The 16,718-nt window shown below is 41.1% G+C and overlaps 1 protein-coding gene across 1 annotated transcript in view; it reads left to right on the top strand.

Annotated features, from left to right (window-relative positions):
* Positions 1 to 14,517, top strand: part of PTCHD1 (patched domain containing 1) — a 59,009-nt gene extending 44,492 nt beyond the window's left edge. The window contains exon 3 of the mRNA XM_070784845.1: positions 7,010 to 14,517. Within this exon, the coding sequence (XP_070640946.1) occupies positions 7,010 to 8,664 (1,655 nt within the window). The 3' untranslated portion in view covers positions 8,665 to 14,517. The remainder of the gene's footprint in view (positions 1 to 7,009) is intronic.
* The last annotated feature ends 2,201 nt before the right edge of the window (positions 14,518 to 16,718 follow it).

The raw sequence follows: 16,718 nt of genomic DNA, 5'->3' as shown, positions 1-16,718 counted from the left end.
TCAGATCCAAGGTTCCCTCTTCCTTCTAAATTATCCAGCCAGGCCATTCAAATTCAAGGATAGGAAAGAAGCAAGGATGTGATTAAATGCTAGGAAGAGACCAATAGCAAGGACGTTTGGCTTCCTTCAGGTATACATCCTAAGATTATCTGTATTTAACAGAAACCAGAAGATAAGGTTCAGTTCTCTGAGAAATTGTTTTTATTTGCTGCCAACTGGAATGTGATGAAGTATACGGAGCTCAGGCTTACAAAGAGGTAAAAGGTCCAGTGCAAGAAATTTAGTTCCAAGAAACTGGAACTCTTAATTATCTTGGCTCTAAATTTAAGCAAACTTGCAAAGTTGTGCTTGCCTGATGACTAAAGTCATGAGAAATGTGGGGGAATAAATCAGCCAGATAATAATAAAGTTCAAAGCAAATACAAAATTGTCAATATTCAACCAGTCTTCACCTACGAAATTGGTGCCAATATGTGGCTATTTTTGATCTCCAAAAGCAGTCATTTCTTATGATTCAACCTCCTACATTATGGTATACGTTCATTACTTGCAACAATATGACAGTCTACATGAGGAGTAAAAGTATGTTAAGAATGCTGTGGAAATACTCTGCTTAGGTATAAATTACTAACAGGCTCCACGGTGTCTAGAAAAAAAAAACTGATTTATAGGTGTTTTGTTGTTCCCATTGTTGCTTACATCTGATTTGAAATAAGAGAGTAATTCCATATACTATTTTCAAAGTGTTTTTGTCCCTGAATATCCTTTTTGTAATGCTCTATGATCACTGTGGGACTAATTTAAAAGGATACTGTGTTATTTTGTGTCTAGTTCTCATCTTTTTATTCTTATCTTCCACCAGTCATACTACAATGCAAGGTGGATTGGGAGAAATAGGTCTGAGGGGATGGATCAGACATGTTTTATTGGTCTATCCTTAACCACAGAGGATGGCAAGAATGGGACTAGGGGCACAGGTCCAGGGAGGCAGAGAACAATCAGGCAGAGGAATGCAAAGGTATTCGTCTCTGACCCAGGTCTCCTGGGAATCCTCTGGATGGTTTTGCCAGCTAGTCTAGGGAATAAGGGGTGGCCAATTCCATGAAGGTATGGCAGCTGAAATCAAGGACACTGAGCTGGTTTAAAAAAAAAACAAACAAACAAACAGAAGGAGGGACACCTAGTTGGTTGTTGCATTTGGATTAACATCTCCGAAAGTCATTGCTGGGGCCAGGTAGTGTTGACTAGATGGATTTGCAGTAGTTCATGATGCAAGCAGATTCATAGTCATTGTCAAGGAAACCCTGCATTTCACCTAGACTATTTCACCAGCCATGAATCAAAATGTAGATGGAACCTAAGGGAGGGATTCTAGCCCCTTCTCTGCACTGACTGGTGCAACAACACTAACATTTCTCTTCCTCACCAGTAAAATAAATTGCACATCAACCTACTAGTCATTTTGTGTATATATCTGTGTGTGTGTGTGTGTGTGTGTGTGTGTGTATAATCTGGGTGTATAATATATATTATATATCACATTACCTATATTATATGTAATGTGATATATTATGTAATAAGTTCATGTTGTATATATATATTTTATGTGTTTATAACATATTATGTATACATATTGTTTGAATGTTTGAAGAGAAATACAGTACATTTCTCTCTGTATTATACAGTATATATTCACACATTTTATATATAAATATATAAAATGTATTTGAATAAGATATGCCACATATATAAATACTACATATGTCTTCTGTATGAAGAGATATCACACAATGACCGTAGCATATATTAGGAGCTTCAGTTGTGCACACTGATTTTATATAGTGCGTGTGTGTGCACGCACACATACACACAGAGTATGTAAATACTTTATCTTTAAACACAAAACAGCTATTCATTTCTTGGACTTTTATTTGCAGCTCTTGAGCGAAGGAAATCATTTCTCAGATTAAAACACAATGCTGTGATTAGAATTACCAAAATGTGACAAGCCTCTAGTAGAAGGAGTTTAGCTGTATGTATTCGCCCTGATGTGAGCATCTGTCTTAGCTTAAGCAAAGTACACCTTTACTCTCACTCTTAACTGTGAGACAAAACAGGCTGTGATAAACCAAACAACTCAGCACAGAAAGTAAATGTTTATAACAGGAAAAGTGTAAATGTAACCCAATTAATGAACTTCTCTCTAAAAACAAATGTTACTCAAGCCAGACACATACACACTTTAAATTTCTTTTCAAAAAAAAACCATGAATTTATGTGGATGTCATGGAAGGAAAAGCTTTTTATAAACATGAGCTACTTAGTGGAGCTTGTCTAAGAATAAAATATGTTTTAAGCAGATTTTGCTCATGCATTCATTATACTCTATGGATTTTCTAGAAGAATGTAGTAATTTTATTTTCATATAGGAAATCTGGCACTGCCCAGGCATGCTATAAATGGCTTTATTATCTCCTGATATTAAATGTTTTCACATTGAAACTCAAAGCCATCCCATTTCCCCTCCCCATCTTCGCAGTTATTCCTTACTTGTAGGAACTCAGGATGAGGAAATCCTGCTAGGATTAAAGGATTAAAATACGAGGAGAGCCCAAAGGCATTAGCCTCTGTGCTGTGGCTCTGTGTGCTGGAGAAGGCAGGAGGTTCTGGGCCTCAAGAAAAATCTGCCTTACAAAATCCCAGTGTACCAAGTAGATTGATTTGCCTATGATATTCATTGACAAAAAATAAAAATAAACAAATCACCCAGATTGCCTCTGATAGCAAAACCATTAAATACATTAAAAATATCATTGACTTTATGAATAACTTTCCAGATGTGTATCTACTGGGTAAAGTTAGGTTAACTCTACACTATTCATTTGTCAATTCCTTGGTCAGTGGATTGTAAACAATCCTGAAGGCTTCAGTCAGGTCCCAGAAAAGAGTCTGGGTAAGAGTGAGATTTTATTTAATTTGTGAATATTCCTGAAACTCACTCTAAATGATTGGAGGATTTTCCACCATTAGTATTATTTATCATCTGTGCTGTCTTTTCATTGCCTCCAAAATCTGAAAGGTAACTGCACAAAAAGATAGAAAATTCTTTGGAAAAGAAGAAAACTGATTAGCCTAAACCCTTTAGTATTTGATTTTACTAGATGAAAATCCCAAAGTCTACTGCTAATAAAATTTAAATTGCATTCGTAGTACAAACTGTGTCTGAACACCAGTGAAGAGCTCTACTGTCCTTATCCCAGGGCCTGGCTAAAAGCCTGTGCTGCCAGAAAGCAGTCACTCATGAATAATTAGAACTTAGACTGGTATGTTTATGTCTTGACGCACACTGATAGACATGTGTTCATATGCATTTAACTCTACAGACATGCACTGAACGAAAACAGAAACAAACATCTTGAATGTGCTTTTCAAAGACTAACTGAATGCTTTCAAGTCTTCTTTACCTTCAGAATTTGATAGCATCAGTATGTGTGGTTTAACAGTTCCCTCTGGCAACAATTCAGCTTTAAGTAGTGACCAAAAGAGAGGAGGGTCCCTGGGTGCTGGGAGGCAGCTGCTGAGAGAAGAAAGTGGAGAGGAACAGAATCTCCTTAAATCTTTCCTCCCTGCCTTTCCTTGGTTTTCACTGGCCCAGTTTCTGACATGGATATAAAAATGAAGCCCAGGGCTGGCTGCAGGAAACACTGTGAAGGAGTTAAGTCTCTGTGAGATCCTCTTACCTGGATGTCTCTGCCCTCCCTCCCCATCTCCCTTCTTTGTCCCACTCCCCGGAGTGAAGGGAAGTGGCTTCAGTCGACAACTATTGCACAGGAGGTTGCATTTAAAAGAATCCCGTGAAGGTCAAACCAAAGGGAATTCAGCTGTGGTGACAGACAGAGCAGGCCTTCTTGGGGAACAGGGCATTCTTCAAGTCCTACAGCTTATGGAACATGTCTCCCTGGAGTCCAGGCCAGAGAACGGGAGCCCCACAGTTGAGGTTTCCATTACAGTAACAGGCTAACCTCTTCAACATAAGTGCCCCAGCTGTGAATCAGGTCTGGTGCTAGCTAGGCACTCCAAGCTATTCTTCCCTGGGAGGCACTGGCAGCCATGTTGGTATGCCCTCCCCCCTTGACTGACTGAGCTTCAGTGAGGAGGCCCAGATAAAGTATTACCAGTTGTCCCTGAAATCCAAAGAGTTCTCTAAAGACAATGCACAACTGGAATTTGGAGTTGAGGGTATAGGCATCTGCTAGTGGGAAGGTGTGCTTGAGAAACAAGAGTCTGGCCTATCAGAAGTAATGGTGCGGGCCTCGGCACGGGGCCAACAACAACTACCAACAAAGGCTGAATGATCAGGTAAAACAGATTCTGTCTCAGGGCCTCCTCTTCTGGCCTCTATAAGTCATGCAGGCACAGCCCTGAGAGGAATGAAGGAGAAGCAGAGTTTCCAAAAGCCCCTATGAGTAAAATCTGAATCTTCTGGAACTGCCCCCAGAACCAAGAACGTGTCATGTGCAATGAAAGGGATCAAACTCAGAAGGACAAGGCATTTAAGATGCAGCAGCCATGTGGCTGAGTCCCCTTGCCGTTCACCTGAAACTATCACAACACTGTTAATCAGTTACACTCCAATATGAAACAAAAAGGTAAAAAAAATAAAGTCAACTGATTAGATTTCCCGATATAAACATCTTTGATATGGTATGATATTCTTTTAATATTGTATTGAATTTTTTGCTATAATATTAAAATTTTGTAGCAATATTCAAAAAAATGCAGCAACAGAACTCAAGAGACACTCTAACAGCCTACTTCCACATTCCTTGAGTTTGATTATTTTCACTCAGGACCCTCAGAGGTCTTACTCTTTTTACCTAATAGCTCTGTTAATTCAAAATCCTTTTCTCAATTAGCTTCTAAGATTATTCAATACCAAGGTAATAAAGGAATTCTTATTGTATTTTCCAACAAGAGTCAGGGTCAGATAATGTCATTATAAAATACACCCATTGTAAAAAGGGCTGCAAAACTGATTTAATTTAAATCCTACCATACCAGTAATTCTAATCCTGCTTTATGCATCTTTATTTTCTTACCATATTTGATGACTCAGCACCAAAGCCTTGTTTTAAAAATTCTTTTTCTTTCTAGAAAGAAAACACTTATACGATTCCATTTGCCTTTTCAGTGAAACTCTAAAGTGTGTTTGCCTATCAGAATTTATTCTCCCTGGCCCCAGATGAAATGGTCAGTACTGTTTCCCCAGGGGGCAGGTGCCTCAGAGGTACTTTCTTTACCCTCATTTCAAGGGATCAGTTATTTTAATCAAAGGTTGGCTGATCCTTCCAGAGAACCCAGTGGAAACAAACTTAATAAATAGTTTTCCCTCTTAAGACTAGATGTTAACTATCTAAAACATAATTAAAAACAGTATGCCAGTCAACGAGTGGACTTTTTACTTCTTGTCTAGGGAGTTTAGGTGTCTTCACTTTAATAGGGGTCATGGTGCCAGTTATCAAATTGACAGTCTTGACCTGACCTCTAAAAGTGGCTGTAAAATGATGCCCAGTAAATTAAGATAAATGCCAAATTCCTCTGAGGAAACAGGCTTATATCATGACTGTGAAATGGGTGTGCGGGTTTGAGGCCAAGACTTCACAATAAGTATATAAATACCAGCCTGGGCACGAGGGCAGACGAGCGCTCAGTTATTGTACACACAAGAGCACAGTGACTCACTTCACTCAGCATTACGCTTGGCTGGAGATTTTAAATTCCTTTTTAAAAACAAGACGATTGTACCACAGGGTAAAGATTTTATTATCCTCAATAATGGGATTGAATATGCCAAGGCAGAGAAGCAGAAAATGAGATCTGCAGATCCCAGTGCCAAGACAGGGCTGAGAGAAAGCCACAACAGGTCACATTGGGGGGGGGGGGGTTTCAATGTTACAGTGGCCTAGAAACCCAGGGAAGCCCCTCTGGGAAATGTCTGGCTCCCACCAAGAGAGATTAGAGAAGTTAAACTAGATCCAGTTGCAGGCAGTAAAGTCAAACAGGAGCACTTACTGTAAGTCTGCTGTTGCAGGGTTACTGGAATACTAACCAAGGAGGAAGGGCATTAAGTAGTTCGGGAGAGAGGTTACTGATCCGGCCCTGGCCCTCAGAGGCCGTTGCCAAGTAGTGTAAAAAAGCCAGCAGTCACCACTAGCTTGAGACATCATCCAACCCAAATGGGGCAGATAGGTCCCTGAAGACCAGAGACAAGCCATAAACCTTCAACCTGAATTCATTTTTATCCACTGCAGGGAGAGTTCCTGTGAATCTCGTTCCTTCTTCCATCCTTCCTATTCACACAAACTTGTCCCTACTTATTTTGTTCCCCTCTGTTTCTCAGATTTATTGCATCCTGCATTGATTCTTGGAGAAGAAGGAAAAAAAAAGAGGCTGTGATTTAGTTCCTGTCAAGGCTCAGATTAAATACAGCACTTCTTTCTCCCTAAAGCTTTCCACTTGGCCAAACTTAAATGAGGTGATGAGACACTAACTCAGACCCCTCTGCCCACTGCCTTCCGCTGTGCTAACCTCCAGCCTTGTGGGGATGACAAGCCAAATGCTGAGTGGCCAGGCATCCTCTCTGGAGTGTTCCACCAACGAAATACTCTGAAAACTGCAACCACAGTCCTAAACCATCAGTGTGCATAAGCCCCAAGAGACTCAGGTGCAAGTCTACTCAGATCTCTTAGGCTAAAGTCCACCCAGCTTTCTTCAGCCAGAAGGAAGCATGAAGATCTTAGCTCCTCTCTCTGCCCTCTCTCCCTTAACATGTCTGACTCACCAAAACACAAGTCTGGTCTCCACAGGAGAAATCACTGACATTGACCTGTCACCGCTAGTATGGTTTACATTTCCTTTGACCCAGTTGTTCCCCAGAACCAAGTCGGTTCCCCTCTTTAGAGACCTTAGTATTTTAAACTTTTGATCTGGTCTTTTTCTGCCCCCTCAGGTCATGGATTATATGGGACTTTTGAAATGTTATCCTCCTGGAGGAAAACTAGAGAAGACCAACATGTTAAAGAGAGAACTGCAGCAGTCTATGCAGACTCCATGCTCTCCTTTTCTCTCACCACTGCCATGTACCTGGTCACCTTCGGCATAGGGGCCAGCCCTTTCACGAACATTGAGGCAGCCAGGATTTTCTGCTGCAATTCTTGTATCGCAATTTTCTTCAACTACCTCTATGTACTCTCGTTTTATGGTTCCAGCCTGGTATTCACTGGCTACATAGAAAACAATTACCAGCATAGTATCTTCTGTAGGAAAGTCCCAAAGCCGGAGGCATTGCAGGAGAAGCCGGCATGGTACAGGTTTCTCCTGACGGCCAGATTCAGCGAGGACACTGCGGATGGTGAGGAAGCGAACACTTACGAGAGTCACCTATTGGTATGTTTCCTCAAACGCTATTACTGTGACTGGATAACCAACACCTATGTCAAGCCTTTTGTAGTTCTCTTTTACCTTATTTATATTTCCTTTGCCTTAATGGGCTATCTGCAGGTCAGTGAAGGGTCAGACCTTAGTAACATCGTAGCGACGGCGACACAAACCATTGAGTACACTACTGCCCAGCAAAAGTACTTTAGCAACTACAGTCCGGTGATTGGATTTTACATATACGAGTCTATAGAATACTGGAACACTAGTGTCCAAGAAGACGTGCTAGAATACACCAAGGGGTTTGTGCGAATATCCTGGTTTGAGAGCTACTTAAATTACCTTCGGAAACTCAATGTGTCCACTGGCTTGCCTAAGAAAAACTTCACAGACATGTTGAGAAATTCCTTCCTGAAAGCCCCCCAATTTTCCCATTTTCAAGAGGACATAATCTTCTCTAAAAAGTATAATGATGAGGTTGATGTAGTGGCCTCCAGAATGTTCTTGGTGGCCAAGACCATGGAAACGAACAGAGAAGAACTCTATGATCTCCTGGAGACCCTGAGGAGACTTTCTGTCACCTCCAAGGTGAAGTTCATTGTCTTCAACCCGTCCTTCGTGTACATGGATCGATACGCCTCCTCCCTGGGAGCACCCCTGCACAACTCCTGCATCAGTGCTTTGTTCCTGCTCTTCTTCTCGGCATTCCTGGTGGCAGACTCTCTGATTAACGTCTGGCTCACTCTAACGGTTGTGTCCGTGGAGTTTGGAGTTATAGGTTTCATGACATTATGGAAAGTGCAACTGGACTGCATTTCCGTGCTATGCTTAATATATGGAATTAACTACACAATTGACAACTGTGCTCCACTCTTATCCACCTTTGTTCTGGGCAAGGATTTCACAAGAACGAAGTGGGTAAAAAATGCCCTGGAAGTGCATGGGGTAGCGATTTTACAGAGTTACCTATGCTATCTTGTTGGTCTGATTCCTCTTGCAGCTGTGCCTTCAAATCTGACCTGTACACTGTTCAGGTGCTTGTTTTTAATAGCGTTGGTCACCTTCTTTCACTGCTTTGCCATTTTACCTGTGATACTGACTTTCCTGCCACCCTCTAAGAAAAAAAGGAAAGAGAAGAAAAATCCTGAAAATCGAGAGGAAATTGAGTGTGTCGAAATGGTGGATATCGATAGCACCCGAGTGGTTGACCAGATTACAACAGTGTGAGGGCATCTGCTTGTTACAGTTTCACCCTAGGTCTTATCAGGAGCAAAGGGATGATGTTCATGGCAACACATTTAAAGTTGTTTTTTGGTTTTTAAGGATAAGAAACAGACATTGCCAAAAACAGTAAAGGACCAGGGGAAATGGGGAAATTGTCAACCTTTAAAACAAAAGGTTGTCATCAGAGAGAATTTACTTACACACACACACACACACACACACACCCTAGGAGACTCATAGTCTCTTAAACTAAGATCGAATAAGAGAAAGCTTATTAGCAAGCAGAATCCTATTTTATTCACACTGCAGATGTTGCTGGTATGGTGACAAAACCCTTCTGATTGAAAGGTCAGCTGCCAAGGCAGAAATAGCTTTGAGCACTGTTCAAACAATAATGCTTCCAGAACTTTTGCAAAGCAGTAGCTCCAAGCAGGGTCTATGGTTTAGGGTCTTCACCATCTCATCTAGCTCCCCAACACCCCAAGGAGATGCTTGTGAAAGTTCTGGCCAGCAAAAGCAGCCAGAACCTCAGAAACTGACACGCAGTGGAATGGCCATCACCCATGGGCTGAAACTGAGTCAACTCTAAAGTCACCCGGGTGAGGCAGTTTTCTTGTCGAGAGTTAATTTATCATACCCCCTCATGCACCCACCATCAATACACTTTTAATGTTTGTATGATTTGGTCAATATACCTTTAAACCAGTGACAGCTTCAGTAATGAAAAGTTAAGGCCAGTCTATTTTGGAATATTTTGTCACTTGTCACCAAATGGATCTGCAATAGTAATTGCAGCTTTTGGCAGGAGGCTCTGAGTACCCGGAACCACAGAGCCAAACCCAAATACCTGGCATGATGGAGAAAAAGCAGGTGTCTAAATGAACCCAGAGACAGTGTTTCCATTTTAACAACAAAAAATGGCCAGCTGGTACAGCTGTTTGTGGTTTGGCCCTACATGCATTTTTTGCATGGATGCCCAGAAACAACATCTGCCCACGCATAGCTGAGGAAGGAAAAGTTATTGGCCACAGCTTGCCACTTGTAGTGCCAGTCCACCTTTGCTCAGGAGACCTGCCTGCTCAGAGACACGGAGAAGAAAAGTCCTGAAACTTTGTAAGTCCTGAAACTGAGAACTTCAGGCAAAGACACAAAGGGCTGAAAATGACATAAATGGAACTGATGGGAAGATGTAATCACCAATATAAATCTATCAATGATGACAGTCAAGCTTTCCTGCTCACCCGGCTGCACTTTAATCCTCCTGGCCCCCCTACACCTTCGTTGGTGCCCCCTCTCCTTCCGTGCACGGCCTTTCTGTACATTATCAAGCCTAGATGTTTATACTGTGGGCTTGCAGTATCTACAGGATCTAAACAGAAATGGTTTGATCTGAAGAGGCTGTGTATGTCACCCCAGATCCCTGCATTTCTTTCAGTCTATAAAAATGAAGCTAAAACCTGGTCAAACTTGAGGCAAATGTCTACAGTATTTTTCCCTTTTAGAGATGTAGCTTATTTAGACATCTGTAGTGATAAGCATTTCCCCAAAGCACCTTGCCTTTCTGGACCTTAGCGGACGTACTGTGCAACTTCCCCATCCCTGCAGAGGAGGAAACTGAGACCTAGGAGAATAAAGCAACTCACCCAGGGTCACACCACTGGAGGGTTTCCATCATTTCAGCATGCCTAAGACAGGGCAGGCCAATTTTAGATCTTCTCATAAGAGGGCTATTACTCCCTTCAAAGTACATTTCCAAGGAAGAAACATAGGACTTATTGGCCACAAGGCAGACTTTTTTTTTTTTAATGTCTGGGTAATGTTTGGGATTTAGGTTTACCATTGTCTTTCCAGACAGCAAAAATGCCCAAATGATTCAGATGTAACTACACCAAGTGCAAACCTGTGCTTTCTATTTCATGTACTGTTGTTCACACAGTTCTAAATATATGTGCAGGGGATCATAGCTAGTGCATTACACACTTGTTCAATCTCTCCTGCAAACACACTAAGTGATCATACCAACGTGTTATGCACTCAACTAGAAGATAATGAGCTTTAATCTAAGGACAAATGCAATCCTCGAAAAAGGGCAAGTTCTCATAATAGATCTGCGATCAATTCTCTCTCCAAGGGGCCTGCAACTAGGTGGTTACTGATAAAACACAGCTGAAGAGGGGATTGGTTTTATTCCTAAATCATATGTTGCTAAATCACTTTCTGAAAAACGTGTTTTAAATCAGCCATTGATTTAGTGTTGGCCACATGGAGTACCTTGGGTTACAGTGACTCCATAAAATTGATACAACACACACACCAATTAAGTGTATTTTGTTGAGAATTTAAGCATTCAATTGGGTCAACCAGAATGACTTACTGTGGAACTTTATTTTATGACAGATAGTAGTTTTCCAACTTGACTGGGTCTCTGTATACCTTGGGATATTGTATTTTTAAATGAAGGGCATTTTAAAACTTGTCAACTTCTCTTTTCAGTGCTTGAAATCAAAGCTTATGGAATTCTGATTGTGGAAAGAATGAATTATTTTTACTGGGGGACTCTGCATGCCAAGATTTACTACTTATTATTTATTGTGAGATCATTATTATTTATTTGTTAATATTGATTATTAATAATTGCTCTAATAACATTGGTTTAGCCCCACCATGGATAAGACATTTTAGAAATAGCTCAGAATCACATCTCCTGCAAATTTAAGTCCTTACTTCATGAAGTTTTACTTTTATAATTGCTATCAAGAGGGAGGGAACAGTCCTAGAAAACACTTGCAAAAGTTTTCTTTTTCAATTAATTCCAACCAAGACATTAATGTTCACTTTACCAAAGAAACTGATTTGGTTGGTTTTGAGTTGCTATTTATTGTTTGTTTACCAAAGAAAACATTCCATCCATCAGAAATATTTCTCCTGCTCAACTAAAAGAAAAAAACTGTGATACTTGGGCTTTCTTGGCCATTCATAAGGAAAAAAAGAAAAATCAGGGTAAGGGTGATATTCTTTCAATGAGTGAAACAGCAGAAGGTGTAAATTCACAAGAAACTTGGGGTTTGCAAGAAAGAAAATGATACTTGAAATAGGGTGTTATTGTTAGTCCTATAGCAATGGCCCAGCAAACAGCATGAGGGCTCCTCAGGCTAAAAAGAGTATGTCTGTTCCACAGGAAAAAAAATAAGATAAATGCCAATGAAACTCCTTCTCCACTGTTCCAGCTCATAAGTTTTGTTCTGGGTTTGGGGGTTTGGGGATTTTAAGATTTTGGGGGGTTGTTTTGCTTTGGCTGTGATGTTTGTGTTAGCTTGTTTTCCTCCTGCCTGTCCTACCATTTTTATTCCCTCAATTTTCAGGCAGAAGTGAGATAATCCCATCTGATGCCATCCTCCATGGCTACAGTTACTTATGCAATATGCTGCTCTGAACAAGGCCCTTGATAACTCTTTTATTTTAACTAACCACCACCCAATTGTTCTAAGTGGCATTCTGGGACCGTGACATCACTTTCCTCCAGCCCCAGCAATGAAGCGTGGCTGTGTCTATCTCAAGAACGGGTGGACTGGGCAGCCGCCCTGGGGGGTCTGGTGTGAGGCAGAACCTCTTGGACACAAATGATATCCTCCTCCAAATGGCTTTTTATTCCTTCGGATCCTATTAAAGCAGCCCTGCAGCTTATAGTAGTGTTTGATTTCTGTGAATCTGTTTTCTCATTTGTAAAATGGCGATAATATAGTAACTATCTTTCAATGCGTCAAATACTTACAGAGTGCCTAATATCACCCAGGTACTGTTCTGGAGACTGTGGACAGCAGTGAACTAATGAGACTGTTAAAAAATCTGCCCTCGAGAGTGTACATTTGAGTGATGTTGCGGACTTGCTGAAAGGATTAAATAAGAAGGTGTTCGGAAAGCACTTGTGGCAAGGCCTGGTGTAAAGAAAGAACTCAAGATATTATTATTTGTAATTTGTCCATTCCACACAGTAGCACTTGAGCTCAGGATGTAAAGCTACAGAGATGTGGATTTCTGTAGGCTGGAGCCCAGGATTCAGGCTATACAAAAATGCAATGAATTGTCCTGGTCATTTTAAGACATTCAAAATTTGGCTAGATCATCACTTAGTGGGGCGAGTAGGAAGGGGGCACAGGCTCTAGATGGTGGAGGTGGATGGTAATCCTTGAAAGAAAGAGGCACAGGCAGTCCGGGATGGAGTTGCAGGGGGGCACATATTTCATTACTGTGCCTGGCTTGTCTGAAGACACTCCTTTACGGTAATTTGCTTTTGAGTCTTAGCTACATTAAAAGCATCAGGTATTTGAAGACAAAGTTCCCATTTTCCACACGGAAGGAAAACATTAAATTAGTACTACTGGATTCTCTGGCAAAGAACTGAGAATTGCTTCAGCCAACACATTGCAGAGTTCCTCCCCGTGGTGGTTACAACTGTTTATTTCTGTTTCATGCCAGTCCAGGAGAAAGCAAAGAGGAAAGTGAATGAGCTAAAATCCATTCACCTGAATAGGCAGTGTCAGGATGTCCTCCCCAGCCTGTTTCTCACCTGCCCCACTGCTGCCCAGGTGATGTGTTTGAAGTCCTCTTTGATATCTGTGAGGGCACCATGCAAGGAAGACGAAGTGAGGGAGCAGAGCGCTCTGGCCTGTGTATTGATTTTCAGGTTAGATTAAAATTAGCGTGGCAAAGGTTTGGAGAAGTTGATCTGGAGAAAGAAGGCTTCTTTTCAAAGTACAAAAAAAGCAATATGCACCAAGGAGGCAACCAATGAAGGGTCCTTGGTGGATGGAATGCTGTTGCTGTAGGATGCACCAGCCTTTCCTCCCTCCAAAATGTTGACATGAGATAAACCTTTGAAGAGAATCAAGCTTACTCTCCTGTTTCTCACTTAAGAAAATGGAAAGCTGGAGAACTGAAATGACATGCACAGAGCTAGTTAGAAGCAGATACAGGGCTATGACTGCAGTCTCCTAGTTCCTAGCCTCACTCCTTTCTCTACTCTGCCCCTTTACTGCCAAATTCTGTATGTCTATATCATGGGGTCTTCACCTGGGGGCATAGATGAGTTGGTGGGAGGGTGGACTCTGCACTCCCTAAAATTAAATTATATGCAAAAATGTGTGTATATGTTCCCTATGTGCATTTTCCTAAAGAGAGTTCATAGTTGTCATCATATTTCAAAAGAGGTCTACGACCCAAAAAGAGTGAAGAACCACTGTCCTAAATTAATAAAGACCTCATTGGGGGTGTCATCCTGGTATCCTCATTTTGGCTAATGGGCAATCAAGAATTTCTCAACCATCTTTTCTCCAAGGAGCCAAAACTGCTTGTAGGTATTGGTCTCTTCATGCCCAGTGAAGTGCCTATCACTACTCCTTTTTTCCTCATTCATTCATTCATTTAATCTGCATACATTTTCATTGTCCAATTCATGTTCCAGCACCAGTTAAACACACTCCAGGGCAAGACAGGTAAAGGACCCCTCTGCATCATGCTCTCATTGGCAGAAAGAATACACGTGGATGTGGGAGAAGAAAGAGCTGAGCAACCTATTTCCGAGCTTTCTAGGTCTACGCTTGTGGCAGCAGCATGCCACAGCCTTGAAGGGCTGCTCCCAAGTGATTCTGGTTCAAGATAGGGAGAGAATGTGTCTCATTCATCTTGGAGATATTTGCAGTGAACAAACAGGAAATCATGGCCATGGGCATATGGTTCCACTTAAGGACAGGTGTATGTGCAAATTGAAGCTCAGTTCTCTTGACTGTCAACCATAAGTTAGATGTAGTGGCCATTGATGGAGCAAGCTGAAGAATAAATGACTCTACTCGTACTGTTTGTTGTGCTTCTTCTGGAATGATTTTAGGCACAGCAGAATGCAGCTGGGTTGTCCAAAGGGCCAGGCTGGGGGAACACTGCTTGGCCCTCCCTGAAGCAGAGAGGTGGCACTGGTGACATTTACACAGTCCTCTGTCCAGCCATGACAAGGGAAGTCTTCTGATGAGGGGGAAGAATATGAGCCCCACTTTGTAGCATGTGATTTGAATCCTGAAGGCTTTGCTCACCGAGATCTATAAAATGCTTTGTTTGATTCTTACAAAATGGCAAAGATTCAGCCCATTTCCATTACCTATTCCAGGTTCATCCTGGGGAAAACCCATAGGATTCTCTTTGGCAAAACAATGTATTTAATTTCCAGGGTGAAACTTCAACATGTTTGGCTCAGACTTTCATATCTTTATTCTTCAAATTAACATTCTGCCAAAATTGCCTTTTCCCCCTTCTAGAATCACCAAAGCAGATTCCTCCTGCCTCCCAGGACCACAGGTGACTGGCCAAAACTAGTAATGACCCATCAGCGCTGCTACACACACACATACACACACACACACAGTGCATGTACATTAGCAGGCCAAGTGCTGTGGTTCTGTGGGATCTGGCAAGCCAAAGGCTTCAGCTATTTTAGGAAACCATAAAAAAATATTATCTTCACCTTTTATATGTTTCCTGTACATGAGCATGTCTGAGACCAGCCAGATAATACAGCTTAAAAAAAAAAAAAAGAAACCCAAGGAAGTGAATGTTTCTTGGAATTTACTGAGTGCTAACTTACAACTTTCTAGTGGAAAACTGCATTTGATGGAAGTTTTCTAAGTCACAGGTGAGAATAGCAGTAACCCAAAACCATAGAGATCTCTCCCAAAGCCTGGAATTGTGGAACTCTATCTAGAATTTCTCCTTTGCAATTCAGATAAAGACAAAAGGAGTGGAGAGGAAGGGAGAAGGACATATGGGGTGGTCAATCTGTTTTGGCAACTCATAGTTTTAAGGAGGCATGGGCATTTCCCATTTATCTATAGTATTAGTTTAATGGGAATATCAGTGCCTTTCATCCACCTCAAGGAAAGCAGGTGTCACCCAGGAAAACCTAGTGATAAGAAACCTCAGTTGGGAGAAAAGTCATACAAGTAACAAACTATCCAAGACCAGAAACGTTTAGACCCCCCCCCAGCCCCCACAAACACAAACACAGGGAGTGGACATTAACAGAAGTTGGGGAGAGGAGCCCTAGCACAGTTCCTAAGATTTGGACAGAGTGTGGCAGGAAAAACAGGTAATTATTATGAAAGAGAAATGAATCAAATCTGTGTGCAGTGAATAAAATTATGAGCTGAGAATAATGGAGCTGTTCAGGAACCTCTATAACATAAATATATGGAGCCTGAATCTATGCTTTTTAAATAAAAGGACCCCACATTTTCTTTTGAATTCTCGACTTATAATTTCTCCTTAGTAACTTGATGAGAACACACTCAGGTTCTATTTCTATTGTCTATGATTCCATAATTCAACCACCCATGGCTACATATTCACACTCCAGCTTAGCTGCTCTGAGCAGAGTTGTTGAATGCTAGGCCCAAACAAGGAAGATTTCAGCTTCGGTTTAATAATTCCTTGGCCAAATTTATCTCATTCCTCTAAACGCACAAATGTTTCAAAGCTATAAAAAGTGTGTCTAGATAGCCAATGCATTTCACTTTTTTAACATCAAAGATAACTCCTGCCAACAATTATTAACAATGAAATAGTCATAACAGCTGAATGTTCCTTTAGCAGTCCAATTTCAGTGTGTGACAAGAGGGAAGAGTCTGTATCAAACATTAGTGATGCTGGAAAAGATCCTCACCCTAGACATACTATAGTGTAGACAGCAGAAGATGGTCCCTCTCTTATTGTCATCACTAACGAAAGAAGTTCCTGAAACTGCATATATTAGTCTGTAAAGTTTTGGGCTAAATCACAATGACTTTTAAAGTTGGATCCATGGCAACTGATCAAAAGATGACATCTTGTCAGTCAGATTAATCATTCAATGCAGCATTCAGAAGTCCTGTCTATTTCTCCAAGAGACCCCAGTGTTATACTGTTTCCCACTCTTTTAGCTGAGTTTCTTCACAATAGGAAAGTAGGTGATTCTGGAGGTAATAAAATTTTTTAAACTAAAAAGGAATGTTCAAATCCTAAAGCACATAATTAGT

This window comes from Bos indicus, chromosome X (genome assembly GCF_029378745.1).
Source record: "Bos indicus isolate NIAB-ARS_2022 breed Sahiwal x Tharparkar chromosome X, NIAB-ARS_B.indTharparkar_mat_pri_1.0, whole genome shotgun sequence".
Taxonomy (NCBI): Eukaryota; Metazoa; Chordata; class Mammalia; order Artiodactyla; family Bovidae; genus Bos; species Bos indicus.
This window is presented reverse-complemented; position numbering and strand designations above follow the sequence as displayed.